At 50.5% G+C, this 21,739-nt stretch overlaps 1 protein-coding gene across 1 annotated transcript in view; it reads right to left on the bottom strand.

The window, feature by feature from the left end:
- Positions 1-1,111: 1,111 nt before the first annotated feature.
- The window catches only part of znf804b (zinc finger protein 804B), an 89,649-nt gene continuing 69,021 nt past the window's right edge, over positions 1,112-21,739 (bottom strand). Inside the window, exons 2-4 of the mRNA XM_035526459.2 lie at positions 20,511-20,654; positions 5,559-5,689; positions 1,112-5,308 (exon numbers count right to left, since the gene is read on the bottom strand). Of these exons, the coding sequence (XP_035382352.2) occupies positions 1,969-5,308; positions 5,559-5,689; positions 20,511-20,654 (3,615 nt within the window). The 3' untranslated portion in view covers positions 1,112-1,968. The remainder of the gene's footprint in view (positions 5,309-5,558; positions 5,690-20,510; positions 20,655-21,739) is intronic.

The raw sequence follows: 21,739 nt of genomic DNA, 5'->3' as shown, positions 1-21,739 counted from the left end.
GGACTGGTCACTTATAAATGCACCTTTACAACAGGTACACCTAACCAAGTACACGACAGACCCGACATGAAGATGCAACATAAGGGCTTTGTAATAAAGTGGCTGGTGAATGTATGTGTTTGCTGTATGTCAGATTTCGTCCTTGGGATCCAAACTGACAACCCTGGCTGTAACCAGAACACTGAGCCACTCTCAGAACTCTCACTTGTCCACCAACCAGGAGAAGGTTCTGTCCTGGTTTGCGTTTCTGAGAACCAGCCCGCATTTGTTCCAATTTTTTATTGGAATCAAGGACAGGTGTGGCACAGTAGTAACATGACGACAGAGCTACCTATTGTTATTATAATAAAAACATAATGAAATAATAACCAATAATCAGCAACATTAGCTGACTTCAGCACTCCAGTCGTCTGGTTTGTGGGTCTGTTCGCATACCATCGAGTGCAACGTGTGCGTAAACACCTGACAAATGACCCCATCCAGCGCCGCTGCGTGACAGTTCATGGTGAAGAACGTACTATTCTTCGGTTCCGACTCTTTATTTTGGTGGAAACGTGCTGAACAGTTCAAAAATAGGTGCGCAAATTAGAATGGTTCTGGTTCCTCGTTGGTGGAAAAGGGCTATCAGGGTCACCTCCTCGGTTTCATCATCCTATGCAACCTGAGGAGCAGAACACATGGAATAGCTGTTTGGGCTTTTCCGCTTCAGATGTTCTGAAACATCTATCACTTTAGCGTCAGAGAGTCCCCGGACCTTTGCACGCTAGAGTAGCAGACTGGTACCGGTGAGAGTTAATTAACGCAAATGCACAGTTGTGTTATTTGGCTACTGCTGGCAACCAATCCCTTCATTAGCACAAACCCCCATTCCTTTAGATCAGAGCTATAAAGTCAGGCTCGTTTGAAATGGAGAGGCTGTCTGGGAAGAGGTGCTGTGCCCAGAATCTACTCAGGCACTTTTTCAGACGTGGTAAGGGATGAAAATGCTCACTCATCCAGAAACATCGCTCACTTTCACCATGTTCCCTGCTTGCTTTACGTTTCCACGGAAGGAACTTACTTAATTTAAGAAGGCAGCAGTAATGATAAGGCCGAAGTCTTTAAATGACATTCAGTTTATTTGTTTTTTCTTTTCACCATGACATTATCTTACAGATGATCAAATGTTCGGCTCTAACAAAATAAGTGTAAATACAAAGTCTCTGCAATATACGGAGGTGAGTTGAGTGCAGGATGTACACACCTTCTGTTGGTAAATAGTTGCATGTTCATAGGAAAGTACAGTAAATTAACACACTCGGAGGCCGTAGACCTTGAAATAGGTTGAAAATGTTATCAATACACTGAACACAGCAAGTCCCTACCACGGTCTAGTGTTCACCTCACTTCCCTGCGCTTAATGGCAGAGGGAGAAACGTGTGATTCACAGGATACAAGAGGTCACCTGCGTGCTGCACTTTTGCGTCTAATCCTTCATCCTGTTTTTCATCCGCGGAACGGTGATCATTGTGATGCTATTTTTATTTTCCCAAATCCCCCGAATCCACAGAGAGAAGTCCACGGGTTCGCCTCGGTTCCACGATATCCCCTCTGCTGTCTCTCAGACCTGGATGAAAATAACCCTCCGATTAGCATATCCCTAACGATATGCAAATGCCATGTGCTAATTAAAGTGTCTTCAGACAGGCTGCCATCAAACCACGAGTTACAGTGTAGAGTAAACAGGGTAGAAACATTTACTCATGTGCTCAAGTTAAGGAGCTGACAGAAAGGAGGTGGTGCCCACGCCGCACAGCCATTCACAGATACAGCAGGCACACGTACAGCCAAAGAAAGAAAAGAAAACCAGCAAAACTCTCAAACTGTGGCATAAAGAGACAGAGCAGAGGTCCTATTAACGAGTTACTTTAACGCGCCGTGTGCTCGTTCTCTTATTCGCTCTCTCGATGTTACCTCACATGGCCAGGACTAGCTGGCAGGACCAGGCTGAAGCTGAAGCTCCTGGCCGTGGAACAGAGGGTGGAGAAGCGGGTGGAGATGAAGGGCGCTGGCCGTGGCCACGGCAGCCGCGATGGGCGTGGGGGCGAGCACGGCCGGGAGCAGGGTGGCGTGGTGCAGAGGGTGGAGCACCAGACCGGGGAGGTGGGGCCGCGGGTGGAGGGATGCCACGGGGACAGGGCGGAGGGTGTGGGCCGCCGGCAGCACGGCCGTGGGCGGGGCTGGGAAGAATGCGGCGGGGAGCGGTAGAGGGGCGAGGCGGGGGTGAGGGATGGGCGGATGGAGCGGGGCGGACCGGAGCGTCGCAAAGTCGGGGGAGGAGGGGAAGGCCGAGAGCGCCTCGCGTGGGACGGCGGCGTAGGAGACGCGGCTGGCGGTCGCAGGCTGGTTCGAGGGCTCTGGAGGGTCCGCGTGGCTCAGGGGAAGCACGTCCTCTGTGGGCATCGGCTGTCTCCGTGGTGACCGTTGCTCCTGGAGATGACGCTGCTGCTGCATGTGTTGCTGGGCCTGAAGTTGGAGTAGCCTGTACTTGTCAATCTCATCCTCGGTAAACGTTATTGGCTTTTCTGTCAAGGGAGGGGTAGGGTGTCTTGGCGGATTGCACTCCGAAGGCTCGGTGGTCTGAAGGGGCGTTCCCATGTGGTTTTCACTCTGACCTTTCTGCTCTGGCGTCACAGAGGTCCCCTGGTCAGCGGTCGGTGGAGAAGCATGGGATGAGTTTGAATCGTGGTCTTCTGTCTGTGCGGGGCTGTCCGAACTCACACAGCCAGTTTCAGATGTTGCGTGGCTCTCGGGTTCTTGAGCTTGACTCCTGCTCCATTTCTCTTTGTGAGCCCTTATTCCCCTCCTCATAGAGGGCAGCTTTCCTATCAAGGGGAGTAAAAGGTTACGTGCTCTGTTACCTGCGAGCTTTTTGTCGGGTGTTGTACTCGGTTTTGTCGAATTGGTGGATTCAGAGTTTGGCAGCTCGCGTTTTCTGCCTGGATCAGAGATAACGAGCCGGGTGTCTGTCAGCGTCGCATCTAACCTTGCAGTGGACGGGGGCGTGAGCAAGGGTCTCCTCTCTCTCGCTGAAGAACGAGAGGCTTTGGTCACCGCAGGTCTCGCCACTGGCCACGTTAAGCCACCATCGCGAGCCCGTCTCTGTCCAGAGCAGGAGAGTTTCGTGCGTGAGCCGCACTCTCCACTGAGGTCCGAGATGCTCGTGGAGCTGGAGGAAGCAGGACTGTGTCGGGACCTGGGGCTGGGCCGCTCGTAAGCCCTGTCGTGACTGGTCTCTGGGCTTAACCAGATTCTGTCTCGCTCGCTGTGCCTCCTACGGTCAGGGCTGGGCCCCTCACACCACCCATCACCTTCTGTGTCCCGGGGGTCAGGGCTGTCGCAGGCTCTGAGGAAACATATCCTCTTTGTGCTAACCTCCTGGGACTCATCTACAGCCCTCTTATGTTTCCTAAAACCGTGTGTCCGCTCTACAGCACAAGGGCTGTCGTAAACAGAGTAATTCCTTTCCCTGTGGATATCCGAGTATCTGTAATCCCAGTAGTCCTCCCGGTACTCTGTACCTCTAGCTGGGCTGTCTGACTCATGCCTGTAACCGTAGCAGGGGAAATCATAAATGGATTTCCTGATGTATGACCACGGCGGGCTGCGTCCTCTCCTCCAGGTATGACAGGAGGCCGACCCTGGGGAAGGACTGAATTTCCCCCTCTGGAAGCCGGACCATTCCCCGTCCGAGCTAAGGTCTGACGGGACGCCCCAGGAACTGGCTTTGTCTCTGTGGGCCCGCATGCTGGTGTCTTGTTTCACCTCGCCGAAGTCGCCGCCCCACCGCGGGTCGTCGCCGTACCCGGTGACGCTCCGAACAGGAGGAACGGGAGCCCCGTGCTTCACTGGGCAGACAACAGCTGGCAGTTTCCGACGCCTCCGCCTTTTGCCCGCCGGTCCACCGAGGGACTTCACGATGACGCTTTTCAGACTCAGGCCTGGCGCATTGCTCTCGTTTGGAGCCTCGTCCCGTGCCAGGCTCCTCCTCCTCCTCCTCCTCCTCCGCTTCTTCTTCCCAAACTTGTGCCTCCTCGCGTGGCATCCTCGACCGCCAGTCGCCACGCTGAAGCCTCCGGGTGTCTGGCGGCGTGTCCCAGGCACGCAGCCTGCCCGCTGCCTCCTGCCAGGGTCTAATTTACAGACACGCGTTCGCGCACTTTGCTTGCGTTTGGGTCTCTTTAATTTGGAAACGGCTAATTTATCTTGGCCGTCGCGCTGGGTTCCGTGCTGGGAGGTGCTGGAGAAGCGACACCCGTCTGCTTCCTCTGGCCCCGTGCTGCTCTCGTTGCTCTCTGAGTGTTCCAAACCCAAAAGTTCGCAGCTAAAAGATACGCGGGGCTCATTGGAGACAGACCGCACCGGCTCGCCAGACCATCTTGCTGTTGCTCCGTTCCTGCCGAGGACGTTTGGGAAAGAGAGCGGCCTGCTGACCGGGTCATCCCTGGCCCACTCCAGTGGGTCCTCGGCGCGCACAACGTCTCGCTTGTTCCCTTTTTGTGTGTCTCGGTGTGAGGCTGTGTGCGTGTGGGGGTGGCCAGGAGCCACACTGCCCGGTCCATCTGTGTGACCAGCAGGGCTGGGACTCGTCTGGCCATTCCTCTCCACCCATACCCCACCAGCTCCCACCAGTTTTTGGCCCCGGACATACGTTGTGTCTTCTGAACCAGCCGGCTGTCTCTCATCTTCCGGGGCATGTGTGTCAGGATAGCTTTGTCTTTCTTGCCTCGGTACGCAACAGCTCGCCCGGATGGCCACGCTCGGCTCCAGGTCCGGATGATCTGGCTGTGTTCCCTTCTGTTTGCAGGTGCTGGAGACAGCCGGGTCCAGGGGGAGGTCGTGGTTTTCCCGGTCAGGCACGGGCGATGGCGATCGGGAGTGCAGGGCCTGCAGAGCCAGCTTCTGCCTCTGGCGCTGGAGCTCCTGGTGATCATTGGCGTCGTCCAGAGCGTCGCTGAACACTGATGCACACGAGTCCAATTTCAGCTGGGCACGTCGGAAGAAACAGAACGAGACCCCTGTCCTGGAGCGCCGGTGACCTTTCAGGGTTTGGGGGAGGGGCGAGGTCTGAACCCGGAGAGAGCAGCGATTTGACGGTTCATCCGCGGAGGCGGAGCTTTTGGGAGTGACATCCTGGGTGGGCGGTGTCTCTCTCTGGCCGTGGGCGGAGGCCGGACCAAGGCCTGCCACCTCATTTCTGTTCAGTCGAGCTTTCTCGTGCCGCTTCTCTGTGGCCACGGCTCTTCGCTTTGCACTCTTCACCCCGGAACTGTCAAAACAGAAACTTACATAAAGCAGTTGCAGACCATTTCACATTCGCTACACAAATATATGAGCTTCGGAGTTTAAGGTGCAGAGGTCACCATTTCTAACAGCCTTCTGAAAACATGACCGTATTAACGCACAAGTGAAACGCTACTGAAATCCTGTAAGGTGGGGTGCGTTGTCCGAGGTGAATTCGGCAGCAGGGGGAACTGTTCCAGAAGGACTGTGGGAGTGTGTGGTAAAGAGCCCCTCACCTGTCCCTCTGCTGTTTGAGCAGCGCCAGCTGATGGAGTCGTCTCAGCTTTCGCTCCTGCTTCCTCTCGTCCTTCCAGCTCTTCGACGAGACATTGCGCGCAAACTCCCTCTGTTTCAGCTCCTTAAGTCTCTGCCGAGAGAGACATGAGAGACGCCAATCACAACTGTGGGCGGTTTTGGACAGACAGAGGAGACAACGGGCATTTTAATCTATGCATTCAATGCATAAGAAATCAGAATTTCCCGAGAAATCCTCATGCTGAGCCTAGTCACGAGCGATTATTTATAGGATATACACAAACACACACATACACACATGTCCTATATATAATCGCGCGTGACTAGACTTGGCTTGTCACAAATCTACATTTTTCTGCTGTTGCAGTGCATGTGGGACATATCTACTCATATACACTCAGTAATTCCCCCAGCATGTGCTCTGAAGGCTCGCGGAACACATGGATGGATGGCTGTCTGTTTATCGGAGCTGCCCGTGTCCTCCGGGAGGCACGAGAGGAAAATCGAATCAAAACAAAATAAGCAGAGCATCAGCAAAGCCTGAACGTAATCAGGAAACAATAAAAATGTCAGGGGTGCCTGCGCGTGTTCGCCTGACGCAAAAAAAGGGAGGCGTCGGGAACTCCACTAGGCACAGCAGGGAAGTGAAGAAGATTTCGGTGCTGGATTTGACTCGGGACAAGCGAGGAGGAGGTGGTTGCTGCTCCTGCCCTGCCCTCTCACCTTCAGGGCCTCCGTAGCCCCTCCTTACTGCAGGTCCGCAGCCGTTACGCACGTCCTCGCCATCAAACACACTTCTACATGAAAACGGAGGGGGAATCCTGTTGGCTTTAACTGACACAAGCCAGAGGTCCCCCTAGACTGCTACGGCTTGCGCTGATAACTTCAAGCACTTTTGTTTTCCTGCTTGTCATTATATCCTCCTCCGCAGCCTTCCCACACACACACACACAGCAATTTGAGGAGGTGTGAGAAGAGTACCATGGAGAACGGTGCTGTTCTGCTCCATCATGGTGACAGCTGGCAGTGGTGCACAGGCGAGATCTCAGCTCCCCGCAGACAAAAACCCACTAATGATGATTGCTTTAAGGGGGGGGCCCTCTCTCAACAGAGAGGGAACCAAATGCACATACATGTATATGCACATATGTACATACACACACACTTTTTTGATCCTCACTAGATGCCAGAGACACACGTAATTCATGTACATACAAAACACACAAAGATATGCATCCTTCAGCCACAGACTGCAATGTATACTTTAGCACATAGACCACCACATGAACGCACTCACACACTTTGAAGTAGATTTTTGTGCACAAAGCCAACATGGGTTTGATACATTCACACTACAAAACAGCCATGGAACAGACATCTGTGATGGGTTTTCACTGAATGGTAGACTTCATGTCAATCATAGTTCTTTCCCAGAGTTTTCCACTCCAATCTGAGTGCTCTTAAGATGTCCACAGATCGTGCTGCATTTTCCATTCATGGCAAATCGCATACATATTGTATTGTACATATTTTAAGTATGGCACAATAGTATAACAAAATCCGTGGCAACCCCCCCCCCCAAAAAAAAACCAAAACAAAACATCGAGCATGTGCCAAGGGCAGTTTAGTACGTTTACCCGTCAGTCGGATCGAAATTGCACAAAAAGCTTGTCTTCAGTGATGCAAATCACACAACGTCAACAGGAGTTCAAGCAGTCTCTTCTCCTGCGCTTTGCAGTTTTTGCAGATTGTGAAATTTTGATCTAAAGCAGAGTTCTGATTTCATTTCCCTGTTGAATGAAAGTGCATGTAATTCACTGTTAATGCTGACGGGCATATTTAAAAAGCAGTCTGCTCGTAATTAGCTTTGAATACACTTGCATTTAAGATGTTTAAGACTCTATCCTTGAAAGATAATTTAAAATGTCTCCTGAATAATTGGTGGACGTCGGAACAAAAGCTGACGTTTTAATTTGTACAGCAGAAAACTTGTTTCAGCCGCTTGAAGACTTGTGTGCCGCATGAATTATGTTTTTTTTTTCTGTTAAAAGAAAAGAAACTCGCTGTGAAACATGAGAATAATTTCCAAATCTTTCATTTTTGTCTTTCATGTGTCCACGGCTCGCAGAGTAGTTTTGGTCTTTGACGAAGAGCGTGTCGAAACACCACCGATTCAACCGACTCATTCTACACATCAGTCACAAACAGTGAAAATGGAGTGTTAAGATGTCACGCTGACATTCATTTACAAACGATCACGATGGAGCCTGCTATCGCTGATCGCACAAAACGCTACCGCGAATCGCTAGCGATTGTACAACGGAGAATAATTCTTTCGGCCCATCTGGTTCGTGCCGACCCGTTCGCCGTGCGGTGCGATTCACAGCAGCACGACGCGGACACCGAGCGAGGTTAATGAGCAAAACTCCTTTACCTTGCTTCCTCGTTGACCTTCGACCTCTCGGTCTTTTTAATCAATCCTGTTGCTCGCCAAGGATCAAACACTAACAGACTAATCGATCCGAGTCCGCGGCGGGGCTTTGCGTTGCAGAGACAGAGCTATTACTCCGGCTGGCAAACGAGGACCGCAAGGCCTAAGTGTGTTTTAATGAGGAGCAGGAAAAAAGATTGGTTATGTCATTACGAATATTTATTTAGTGATGAAGGCAACCGGTCAGCGAAAAATAAAGCATCTTGATTCATTTTTGATTGGCAATGCAGTTAGCTTGTACAGATTTGCTTATTGGTTTATGTCCTTTTCTCACATACAATATGACAGGCCTCCCCAACACTTTTATAACTGTAATAAAAATATCAATGATAATAAATTTTATTGGTGAAATGAATATCGGACGTGGTTCCACTTATAGATCACGTACAGTCTGGCAAACATGGTGATGAATAATATATACAAAATAAAAAGACTGATTAATTCTTTGATGAAACTACTGTTTATGAAATAGAGTAATGAGTTTTCATGAACAGATTAACAATCCCCACTGTAGAACACTGAACCGCTGCAGCCGCACATTAATGTCACAGTTACACGCACGCACGCACAGCTATGAATTTACATAGTGGCAAAACTTTTTCCTCTTCAAAATTAAGCTTAAAATTACTTTCTGAATTGCATTATTGCAAGGATTTCTTAAGAATGCTACAGTTGGGGGTTGGTATAATTAAGCAGATAGGTTAAACACACTTATGGCAGCCACTGAGTTTGACTCAGTGTCATTACACTCACTCTTTTTTTCTACCGTATTTCTGTAGAGCTGTTGCTGATCCCATTGTGTGGGTAATCGCGAGACAGCATACGTCTCCACCTGTGGTTACTCGCAAGAGGACGTCAGTGTGAAATCTCACCTGACAGCTTAAACCGAGCGTGCCCTCTGCCTCTCAGTGAAGATTAGCTGATTTGTCTAACACGCCGGTGCCGGAGACGTGGACGGGCTGCCCGCTAATCAGCCGAAACATCTCTGTTCCCTTTAACAGCCTTAGCTGGGAGGTGTCACCCAAACCCGCCACACTCCAGAAACGGAGGCGCAGTTGCTGTCTAGCGATAACGCGGCGCTCAGTCAGGGTCACGGAGATTGCTGTCGTTTTCACGGTCGTCAGCAGTGCCCCACGCAGCCAGGTCTGGTTATGGGAACCGTGCGTTTGGATCCTTTAAAATACACTGGAGCATCTTTGATTCAAATGTGGTTTTCTTAAAGGGGACACCCTAGTTCCTTTAAAAGCTGGATGCATCTACAGCACCTGGTCTGTCTGTGTGTGTGTGTGTGTGTGTGCCTGTTTGCGTGTGTGCATGTGTGCCTGCGCATCCATGCGTGTGTTTGTGTGCGGGTGTGTGTGTTGGCACGTGTGCTTAAGTTTGGGCCTGTGTGTGTGTGTGTGTGTGTGTGTGTGTTGTCTCCACATGCACTAGCTGTTATCACTTTCCTTTCACTGTACTGACATCTGCTTTAAGCCTAAGACCCTAAGACCTGGGGCACAGGCAAGGAGCCGCCCCTCAACCACCCACCAAACCCCTAAACAGCCTGACGCGAGCCCCCACCGCCCGGTGCGGCTCTTCCCTGCACATTCTCCAGCCTTCCTCTGTTCTCACAAAGCCATTTGAAGCTGGTAATGGGCTTGTTAATAGCTGACTGAGTGAGGCAGGTGTGCTGGGAGCAGGGGCTCAGGAAACCCTGCGGCTCGCCGGCAGGGGGCTGCTGTTCTGACAGACAGGTAGCGCAGTGCTCCTGTGACAGCCTGGAACAGCCAGGTGCCTGACCGAGGCCCCCAGCCGCCGCATGTTCTCGCGTCTAAAACACGCAGACATGCGGAGAAGGAAGATGTGAAGGGATCAAACGGGGAATCCGACTGGGTCCAGCACAAGGTTTTCCTGCCAGGACGAATTTGAGCCATTCTAGACGCTTGATATGCATTTTCATTTTCTAAAGTACCCTGACTGCATCTCGAATGCAAACAAAACGAAGCATACATGTGCTTGTGTACATAAACACACACACACACATTTCACTTTCTATGCCATCTAACCCAGTCTTGTGTGTGTGTGTGTGTGTGTTTCAGGTGTATAACATGGTTCCTCACCGTTCTACCCTTAAGTAAAGCCAGTCATCTCTCTCTCTCATTCCCTGTCTCTCTCTCTCTCTCTCTCTCATTCTCTATCGTTCTCTGTCTTCCTTTCCTTTTTTAACACTGTTCTCTCTTGTCCTTTTATCATGTTGTGGCAGGTGGAGATGAATGCCGGGTAACCCAGGCCCTAGAGATCTCGGGGCTTTTGACAAGGCCAGGCGACAACAAGGGGACAAGCCTCTCTCTCTCTCTCTCTCTCTCTCTCTCTCTCTCTCTCTCTCTCTCTCTCTCTCTCTCTCATTGCATGCACATACCCAGCACATACCCCTTTGGACTAGAGAGAAAGTTTGGAGAGAGGGACGTGCTCGGTCGCTTGCACTTCCAGACAGTTGAGAGAATATATCACCTATGCTTTCAATGACAGCCGTAATGAACAGAGACCCCAGCCATGAGATTCGTAATCCACCACACTTACCAGAAAATGCCTGAAATTTACAACGTGTTCCCAGGTTTAACCATCTTACTCTTGCTGCTCAAGAACGGTCACCTGGTCTTCAATCGACGGACAGAAGAGTTCTCTAAAGGCTTCTGGTCCAACATGAATTCCATTTATTTTTCAGAGGGTATATAATCTCTGTTCCTCTTCCATTCAGATATGTGAAAAAGATGTCTACAACCTCCATCCATAATTAGTATTAGTGATTAGTTTTGTGTAAACTACCTAATTTTTCAATACTTTCAACACTTGCTTTCATATAGGTAAGGCCCAGACACCTTAAACTTGCTTCACTGGCTCAAGAAAGGGTTGACCTTTGCGTGAAGTTGGGTTTATATATATGTTGTTAGTACACCGACACACTTAGTTTGCTGAAAATCTATGGGAGTTTGGGACGACCTTTCCCTGACAAGGCTGGAGCTGTTCAGGCCTTTAACATCCTAGTTACCGGGCCCTCAGTTTGTCTAACTGACAGCAGGAACAAAGTAGATCCAGTTCCTGGAGCCCAGTCTGAGGGAGTGCTGTCAGCGAAAGCGGGCCAATGCTGACGACATCGGCGTTCTCACTGGGTCCCCCATGAGGACATATGGAGAACCGGTGGGGGTCCTGAGGAGATTCAAAAAGCCACTTCAGCCCTTGAAGATCGGAGCGAATATGCCGCTGTTAGTAGCAGAGCATCCCGAGAACACGGCCCATGCTAACTTCCCCGGCACTGCTCGGGGGGGGGGGGGGGGGGGACTGACAGACAGCTGCAAATGGACTGGGAGAGACCGATGGACATGACCCGAGGACGAGGAGACGGATTGTTTCCCAGCTGTCATGGTGAGAATGGTTGCGGGAGAGGCCAGTGACCCTACAGTTCATGGAATCTGCTGCCTGGAGTGGACCCGACCTGTAGGTGTTCGCCGGGAGCAGACAGCCGTAGTGGAATTGCGCGGAGAGACGTCACTGGATCCTGGCTGGAATACTGCGTCTGCGGCTGAAGATGGAAAGGGACCGATACTGTCAAGAGTAAAAGTTCTAAGATTGCGCCCTGCCAAAAAAGTTCTCTTTTAAATGCACAGTGTTCCTTAGATAAGTTTTGGCAACACTCTGAAGGTTTAGTGGACTTGGTTTGGATTTCCTACAGTGCTGCAGAGCAAGTAATTAAGTGTAGTTTTAAATGATTCAGCACCTTATTTAATTGGGGGCGAGGGGAAGGTGGTTTAGTGCTGAGGACATTATGTGCTGGATGAACAATTATTTTGTAACACATTTTTTTTCCCCCCGCACCATTGGAATCGATCTAGTACTGTTACACGAGTCACTAAGATTAGATATATGTAACTCACATAAGTGGTGAAGTCAATCCCCCCACCCCCAGCATGTACTAGCGACACATGCTTATGTTTGTTTTTGTTTTAATCTCTGCCCTGCCTCATGTTTTAGTGTGCCTGCCCCGCACTGTTTTGACATGCGTCTCATTTCCCGCTAATTTGCCCATGCACATGTGCCTTTTGGCTCCCTGTCGCCAATTGTCGGTCGTTACTTACTTGCCTGTCATTACATGTCTTTGCTTTTGTGTGCTTGGATCCCAGAGGTTCAGTTCTACGTCTTGTTTTCTAGCTGTGTGTCTGTCTTCTGTTCTGCGCTGTGACTATCACTATGCTTATGGAGCTACTCTGAACAAACGCTGCCTGATCTTTGCGTTTGCACCCTCCCCCGCCTCGCAGCCTGTTGAACTAATCACCACAAGCTGTAAATAACCATGGAAACCTTACTTGTGGGCAGCAATAGGATGTCCAGTGCGCCAAAATCCTCTCGCTCCCTTGCCTTTAATGTTCAGTGGATGGACCCAGAGCCGGCTGTTACCCCAGTCATCGGGATGAAAATATCAAATGGCCTCTTCACTCTCACACTCTCCCTCCAATTTTTTAGCCCAATTTTCTTCCAACTTTAGTCATTATGCCAAATCCCACATACCAGCCAGCTCACTCTCCCCTGTCAGACATCCTCTGTTGTCAACCAGGGAGGGTTCAGGAAGCACATGCTTCCTCTCAGGCACGTGAGGCCGAGCACTGCCGCCAACGGCGAGTCGCAGGGCGGCCAATCACGCTCGGAGGAAAGCCTTAATCGCCCTCGCCGGAAAGCACTAAGACCCAGACGCCCACGGCGGGCTAGTGTCGCTCTGACTGACAGGGCGCAGTGGAATGCCATCCCTCCCACCCAAGGAACAGCGCTGGTTTTGCGATCCTGGCCATGGATGGCTGTGGCATCATGGGAGCTCACGCTGGCGAACTCGAGATGACAGGGTTCACGCTTTTCTGTTGCGCCTCTCAGCAGTCCCGACGGTTCTCACTTTTTCCAAGCGCTGCAGGGGAAGTCTTGCTCAGTCTTTCTCTGGGGTTTGGAGCATGCATGTACAACATCCATGCTCTTTGGGAAGCCAGAAGACATTTCCAGGTCTCGGTGTCCTGCTGCCGGGTAAAGAAAGCCTGTCCATGTGCTCTGCAGACTCCCAGCAGGGGGGGATTTTACATTCAGAGATGCCCGCTAATGCTTTTGTCTCAAGATTTGATCAGTTTCAAGCTCACGAACTTGAGATTATTCCAGATCTAGACCGAATGCCCTTATTGGAACTCCTGAGTTGGCTTCTACTCGAGCCAGGGCTCGTGGGTTCTCATTTATATTTGCGAGTGAGCATTGCTTGGTTTGGCTGCTTAGGTTGGCTTGGCACTTTGGCAAACCTTTGAATGATCCCAAGAAAAATTTGCCAAAATGTGACATTTGGAAATCCTGACTGAAGCCTTTAGAGACTAAATGTATGATCTGGGTTTACCTTTAACTCGTGTGAAAATGTCTTGTTTGGGAAACTCAGGGTGCTCATGATCTCGATCATTAGTGATGTAAGTGGTGTGTTTTCTAACTGGTGACCTTTTACCTTTGTAGCTTAATGTCCTTTAATTTTTAAAATAACTTCTTTATAAAGTTGGGTTTCTCTCTCTCTCTCTCTCTCTCTCTCTCTCTCTCTCTCTCTCTCTCTCCATCAATCTGCAACATATTCAAAACTCAACTCCCAGCATCCTCACACTACAGCAGGCAGGTCACCATGGCCCCCATTGCTCTGGAATTCCATTCCATAACATCTCAGCAACTGTCCGTCTTTGAGGTTCAAGTCTCCACTACTGTCCTAGCTGTCCTATTACCTTCTCCAACTCAGTGTCCCCTTTCTCTAGAATATTAGCCCAGTGGATTCCTGACCAAGAACAGGACGCTACTGTTAGCTAACTCTGCCTTTTCAGATGCAGCTGGGAGAGAGCTCCGAGATTCCGCTTCATTCTCACACGCAGAAAGTTCCCGAGCGCACTTTACGCTGCCGGAGGTGACTGAGAAACAGGGAACGATGGTGGTTTATACTACAGCAGTTCTAAGGTCCGTAGGCTACCGCCATCGTACCCTATGTGCTGCCCAATTTCATTTTCCGTTAGCTATGCCACCGGAGACGGTTGATGCCAATCGGCAGAGGGCGCCTTATTGACCAACCTTGCGATGTCGGAGGAAGTGGACAGGGATGGATTCCACAGGTAGGAGGGGCATGAGCTCAGAGGAAGGTGAGCCCAACTGCACACTTGCACAGTGCTGTGGTGCCCAGCGGCTGCGCGGCACACTTACACTTACACAGTGCCAGTGGCTACACGGTGCATGGCCTGCGTTCCCAAAGTCTTGAGAAGAGCGAGTGTGTATATACGCGCATGTGCACTCATGTGAGTGTGTATGTGCATGAACGTAAAAAGACCGAAAGGGACTTGGAGTGTCATATTTGCTCGGAATATACACCGTATGATTATTAAAAGTAATCTCTGCTCTGGTACTATTACCATTTACATTTGTCTCTTGTCAAAGACAGCACTACTTTGAGCCATAATGGGGGTATTTTACATTCCATCATGAAAGAGTAACCTGTCTCTTGCTCACAGGGAGGTTGTTCTTCTGCGGGGCCTGATTGTGGTGTTGAAACGGCGGCAGTGTGACCCAGGCAGCGCTACCGTAGAGACGGCGTGCGCCTTGACAGACACCTTCCACCGACCTGCTCCACTCACCGGCAGCCGGAACAGCGGGTCAGCGGTTCACGTCATCTTGTGTTTTAATGAGGGACGGCTCAGTTGTCTCCCAGCAAGACCAACAACAACAACAACTCAAGCCCCGCCCGTGAGGTGCATTTGTGTGACAGCGGAGGTGAGCTGAATCCGTGGCTCAGGCCACGCTGACCTAAGGGTCAGCACTGCTGCAGGAAGCTACAGCAGGTTTGGGAGCAGGTCAGTTGTCAGGCCTGGGGGCAGGTCTGGAGGCAGGACTGGGGGCAGGTCTGGAGGCAGGACTGGGGGCAGTTCTGGAGGCAGGACTGAAGGCAGAGCCGGGCCTCCAGAGTGCACATGAAAAATGGAAAATGAATGAAAAAACAAACAAACAAAAAAAACCACTCACTCGGTCATTGCCTTAAGCACACATAATCTCAGAGGATTCTTAAACCCACACACACGTGAGTGAGTGATAGAGAGAGGAAAGGTTCAGAGGAAGACATGATAGAGAGCAAGTGAGAGAGAGGGAGAGGAAGGGAATAGATCTACGGAGGCATAACAAAAGTTAGGCAGTCTCAGAAATCCCATGAAAATCTGTGATGGGGGACCTGGGGATTTCAGATTCCACCCGGGACTACTGGTCTTTTGGAATCTTGTCTTGAAAGCTCTCAGCTAAGGGAGCGGTTAAAGGAGCACTTCCACTGGTGCATGGCCCAGATTGGCCACCTGCCCCCATCACCTCTGCTTAGTGTCGATTATGTGCTGAAGTCGGCCCACCGCGTGCCCCCCACCCCCCGGAGGATGGCGGAAGCATGCGGATTATCCTGCACTCAGCCTGACTGGGGACAGGCAGGTAAATCCACATGAAGTACTTCCCTCCTCCACCTCTGGCTGACGCTGAAGGGATTTGGCGCTGGGTTTCGCCAGGCAAATCCTGCCTGCTCGCACACACACACACACACACATCCAGACCCCTATTGTTTCAGAGGATGACAGCTTGTCAGGTTAAGTGTTTTGCTACCTTGTGGGAGGTGTGTTTTTGCATGTATGTGCTCCTGTGTTTTAATGAGTTTGCATGTGAGGTGCCTGAGAGAATAAGGGCATGGGGTTCTTTGATGTGACGCTTGCTTGTGTGTGTGTGTGTGTGTGTGTGTGCATGAGTGTGTGTGTCTCTGTGTGTATGTGTGTGTGTCTCTGTGTGTATGTGAGTGCACAGTTGGAGAGGAGATTTGGAGCAGGAGATTGCAGGAAGGCGCGCTAAGGAGCTTTGTGTCTGGGCTTTGATCCGCGTGGACGGTGAGCTCCGGAGAAACATTAATCGTGTATGGTGATGTTGACGTGCTGAATAATTTAGGCACCAGCCCGTCTGCTGCTCCTGATGCCGTCAATCTCCCTGCTGTCTGCAGCTACACCGATAGAGGATCCAGAGAGATACTGAAAGCTTCAGGTCAGGCAGGCAGACAGACAGGCAGACACACAGCCAGACAGATAGACAGACAGGCAGACAAACAGACAGGCAGACAGACAGCCAGACACTCTGTGTCAGAGCAGAGGAACAGAGAGTAGAAATATGCTGGAAATTACGTCCAAGCCTCAATGACTCACTAACCAATATACAGGCAGGCAGGCAGGCAGACAGACAGACAGTCAGACAGACAGACAGACAGACAGACAGACAGACAGACAGTCAGACAGGCAGACAGGCAGACAGTGACAGAGCCTGCAGTCACATGATATTGTAGGGTTCGACCCGGTGATTTGCAGTACACCAGCACACGTCTGCAGGTAAGTGTTTTTTAGAAGCTGATAAAAACAAATATGAGTTGTTTACCACTGTACGTGTGGACAGATGTGAAGTGTTGGGAGGTTTTATTCTGTTGCCGTGCAGCGCAAGTGTCCCCGAGCAGTGATGGGAACTCTGGAAGCCTCTGTCTGGAAAACAAGTTTCAAATCCTTCTGGGCTTGGAAAGTTGGCAGAGGTCCGTTGTTGACCCGTTCGTGAGGCACCTCAAAGCATCCCAGAGTCCCTTTGTGATTCGGTTTAATCCACTGGGTTATTCTTAGTCATGGCTGGGGATTGGGAGGGGGGATGCTTGCTGCTAGTTATTAAATACTTTCCACTTTTCACCCGCCCACACGCAGGTCGCCTTGAGGAAGGACAAACGAACAGCTTTGTGTGCTGTTAAAAATACATATCCTCTCCTCGTCTGCTTCAGCCAGCCCCGTCAGCCCTGCTAAACGCCCCGAGGAAGGCCCCTTCACTCGGCTGCTACCACTCCCTTGGCTATTTATTAAACATTAAGCAGGCCCTTTGCTTTTTATAGTAGAGCGCGCGCGCACGCACGCAAACGTGCACGGGTGAGCCGGAGCCAGCACTTCCTGGGCAAGAGAGAGAAAGAAAAGCAGAGGATAAAGAAGGAGAGAGACAGAGAAAGAGAAAGAGGGAGGGAGGGAGGGATGGAGAATCCAGAACGGCCCTCGGTGACTGAGGCTTATGAAATATAGATGAGCCTGAAACCCATATCTGCAGGCGCTCTCTCTCTCTCTCTCTCTCTCTCTCTCTCTCCACTTCCAGAGTATGGGAGACAAACAGGGGATTCCCTCCCTAGTGTGCTTGAGAACTTTTTAAACTTATAAAGTAGTACTGACGGGTGAATTCTTCCTGTGATAATTCTTCCCTTTTTCTTCTCTATTTCTCTCCCTCTTTCTATCTATCTATCTGTCTGTCTGTCTGTCTGTCTGTCTGTCACCTACTCTTAGTCTCATTTAGACTGATATGACAGCGTGCTTCATGAAAGTCTCACTGACAGAACCTCTTACACACTGGAGATGCATGATGATAGACAGCCACACACACACACACACACACACACACACACACACTTTTCGTATCGCTAAATGATTAGGGACTCTGTGGGCACTGAAAGATGCAGCGTTGTTCCTCGGCACTGGACAGCAGCAAGGTTGGATGGAGGAGTCCTCACCCCCTCTCCACCTGCTCTCCCCACCTCTCCACCGATCTGCCCCTGCACTTTCCCGATAGCTCACGGACCATCTTGCAGTGGTCACTGGAGTCCACTTCATGGCGGTCACTCAGAAGAAACTCAGCACTGACCGCTGTACTCTGCCTTTCACCTATTCACCACATCTCCAGCAAGCTGTGCGAGCTCACTTCACAGTTCCAATTTGTTTCCTCGGTTTGCTAAGTAGGTGTCTGTTCAGATCACCAGTCCTAAGCAGCCCGCCCAGCACCTGGCCGTCATTCCACGGCTGCCCTGTAGGGGGAGTGTGTGTTCCCCATCCTCGGCTAGTGCTGGACAGGGCTCACGCTTCCGCTTCCCTTGAGGCCAGAGCATTTGCTGTCTGCTGAGATGCTCTGTTGCTGCTTTGATGGTTTTCATCAAGAACCTGCTTGTGTGCGTTTGTGTTTGTGCGTGCGTGTGTGTGTGTGTGTGTGTGTGTGTGTTCTGTTTTGCATCATCCATCAAAGCACGACATCTCTACAGTGGGACAGGGTTACACAACTGGCCTAGGTCTAGTGTTGCTTCAGTATCGCTCTCTATTGCTCTCCCTCCCCCTCCCTCTCTCTCTCTCTCTCTCTCTCTCTCTCTCTCTCTCATTTTTCTGATACACTGAGAATATTCTGAGTTTGTGTCTTCCCACCAACCCCTCTGCCCCAATATTAGATGGAGGCAGTAATGTTATTGTTCCCACACACACCAACCATCCTCTGGCAGGATACGCTCGCTGCTTCTTACAAGCTGCACAAGGCATCTTGGGGGATTGGCTCGGCATCCATTCCTAATGAGTAACCTACAAATGCTTTCCAGGCTTTTCGATTATTGAAGGCGTGTTCTTACTTTTAATCTTTCTTTGGAAAGCTTCTCACTGATCCATGCAGGTATTTTATTTTGGGACACGGTAAAGGAGATGTATAGAAGGAGCAGGATTTCAGGAGCAAACCGCTCCGGACAGCTGCTTGGGTTACCGCTGTGTACGGAGCGGCCGAACCCACCACAGGCTGTGGTGAGATGCACGGACACGGGGTTAATTGAACCAAGCTGTCCATTCGGTCCTGTCCTACAGGTTTCATTTGAACCCATTTGAGGCCACGTGGGAGGAGTCAATCTAACACTTGTGTTTGTATGGCTAATAAAGGGGCAGTTTATTTGTTTATATTTCAGATAGCACTGGCTTTTGAATGCTACTTGAATACAACCAGTTATCATGAGATAATAATGGTTAAAATAATCTTTAGCACATATTTTTTGCGTTGTAATGCAATAATCCTGTGCAGAGGTCCAGATTACAGTGTCAAAAATGTTATTAATGCAATTTCTCAAAGCTGCTATTTATATTGTACTGTAATATCGAACACACGTGATAATCATGCACGTCATCCCATTGGATTTCGTCTAAGTAAACAGCGAATGAAAAGTTCTCCAAAATGGTCGGCACTGGTGCTAAAACGGGCTGTAGAATGAGTTGATTAGGAATGCTCTTTCTAAGCTGTCGTCTTTCATCTGTGATTCACCGGCCTTGACTAACCAGAACAGACACATCTGTGCGGGCCGCAAACGTGAAGTTATCCACCCACGATGCAATCCTGGAGCCGAGCTCGGGTGTGTGGCGGACCAAAAAGCGCAGCACGAGCACGTGTTCGCGCTCGCCTCGCTGCTGTCTGAATTACTCTCCGCCGTACAATACAAACATTCCTCCTTTCTCTCTCTCTCTCTCTTTCTATCACTCTCTCCTTCCCAATCATTATTTCTCTCGCTTCCTCTGTGTCTCTCCTCCTCCTCTCTTCTCTCTACATCTCTCCGATTGCGCTACTTCTCTCTCTCTCCCACTCACTATCTCTCTCTCACGGTTTCTGTCTCTCAGGTCTTGTTCCGTCACCCCTGCCTGAACTGTCACATTAGCGTTATGCTTATGTAACTCTTAATTCATGTTTTCCCTCTAATGAGTAGGAAGGCCTACTCCTTGTGAGACATACAAACCGAACCGCGGCACCGTGGGTTACGATCGCATCCCTGGCAGTGTGTAATTACCGCACCTGACACAGCGTGGCTGGCAGGAAAACCCCCGCGATTGCATTTTCATGCCAGCACGCCTGGGCAGGGGGCGGAGCTGGACGGGCGCAGGCAGTTATTGGCGGCTGGAAACATGCTTAATCTCAGATGCCACGCAGACGGGCAGCCGAAGTCGGACGCGCCACCTGCAGCGTGGCCAGGCTCATCCCCCGCACTCTTACCCGTCCCACTCCTCTTCTTTTAGTGTTTTTGCTCCTCGTCCCTTCTCTCTCTCACTCTCCTCTCTTTGACCGCCGGCTCCCTGCGCCCGTGGAAAGAAATCCGCCGAGGCGTGTCGGCTCGACAGAGCTGCAGAGGGAAGCCGCTGCAGCCACGCCGCCACGCCGCCGGACAAGCTCGGCTCTAACAAGGGACTCGGCTACGCTCTCGGCGCGCCTGCCATTACAGGGGAATCCAGTGGGTTCGTCTGCTGCTCGTACGGTCGCTTGTCGGAGGACCAAGCGCCAGTGGGCGCCTGAAGAGCACTCGTCCGGAACACGGGCAGGAAATGGGTGGGCACGCTGCGCACAAAGGTCCACGCATTTCAACTCTCTGCTGGCGTCGGTAAACACGGCTAACCCCCTGGATTTGATCCAGAGCGAACGCTGCGCTGGTTAATGTGAGCCATGGATGATCTGGTGGGGAAGGGGGGGGTGAGCTGAACCGCGTGGCCGGGGAGGGTGGGCCCGGTCGGCTGTTTGTTTAGGCCCGTGGCTGCGATCGTCTTACCTGTTTGTGTGCGTGGTCGTACGAGTTGATGTGGTTGTCGAACTCCTGGTGTCTGTGGTACTGTTTGTCACAGAGTTCGCAGTAGAAGTTGGCCTTCAGGTCCTCGAGGGCCCTGGCTATGGCTGTTTCTTTTTCAGCGTAGTCCTACAGAGAGAGAGACAGAGAGAGAATGAGAGAAGCGAAGACAGGGAGACAGAGAGGTGTTTACTGATTTGTTCATTAAAACATTACAACTTTGGCAATAGCTGACTTGTAATGCTGGCTGAAATCATTCCGACTGAAAATTTGGGGTCAACTGTTTACATGGGATGTGACCTAATACAGTTTGGTCTTTATATGCATTTAACTGGAACAGCTGTGTGGCATGCACACTAGAACTAGACTGAACTGAATGACTGTGTACTGTAAGTGCACCAAATGGTGTCTAATCTGCCATAAAACCTGAAGGAGAAGACAACAAGAAAGTGAAACCTGTCAACGTAGACTAATGACACCATGTTGAGCTCTTTAAGGATTTTAATTAAAAAGAAGCTCTCCATAGAAGTCCAGCTAAGCTCGGAAACTGCGCATTTGTGTCAAGACGGAGGGCATGTATAGAAAGCGCCCAGGAGGTAATCACGTTAAGGTGTTTACATGAGTAAAATTTTTTCTTTTGATTGGTTTATGAACGGTTTAAACTACCCCTCTGCGGCCCACTGAAATTTCAGTCGATTTGGGACTTTTTTAAATTTGATTGATGTGTTTATATGGAGCATTTGTATTCAGTTTTAGCTTTTAAATCGAATTTTGTCGGTGAGTATGTGCGTCTGTGCATATGTGTGTGTGTGTGTGTGTGTGTGTGTAAGGGAATAGAGCATGTAGATTCCGGTGTGGTTGAGGTGCGAATGCAGAAGAGATACCCTTCACAGAAAGAGCGATAACACACGCCTTCCCCCCAAGGGAAGGCCTTCTTCCTCACCTGCCTCCTGCCTCAGATGGATCTCTACCTCCTGTCGCTAACATCTACTACAGGCCAGAGGCACAGAGGCAAGCAGTGATCCTCTGGAATGAGGACCAGGGATCTGAAGCCATACCAGAGCGTAGCAAGTCCAAAATATAAGAGCAACAGCGAGGAACACGGTACACGAAGCGGGGAAAAAAGGCGCTCTCCGATGACGAGCGTGAGCAACGCCGCAACAGAGACACGAGCGGCTCGATAAGAGGCCTCGAGAAACGCCAGGCTGGGACTA

The sequence above is a fragment of the Electrophorus electricus genome, chromosome 1 (genome assembly GCF_041902795.1).
Source record: "Electrophorus electricus isolate QZ-2024a chromosome 1, ASM4190279v1, whole genome shotgun sequence".
NCBI classification, from domain to species: domain Eukaryota; kingdom Metazoa; phylum Chordata; class Actinopteri; order Gymnotiformes; family Gymnotidae; genus Electrophorus; species Electrophorus electricus.
The sequence above is the reverse complement of the archived record's forward strand: the minus strand, read 5'-3'. Positions and strand labels throughout refer to the sequence as shown.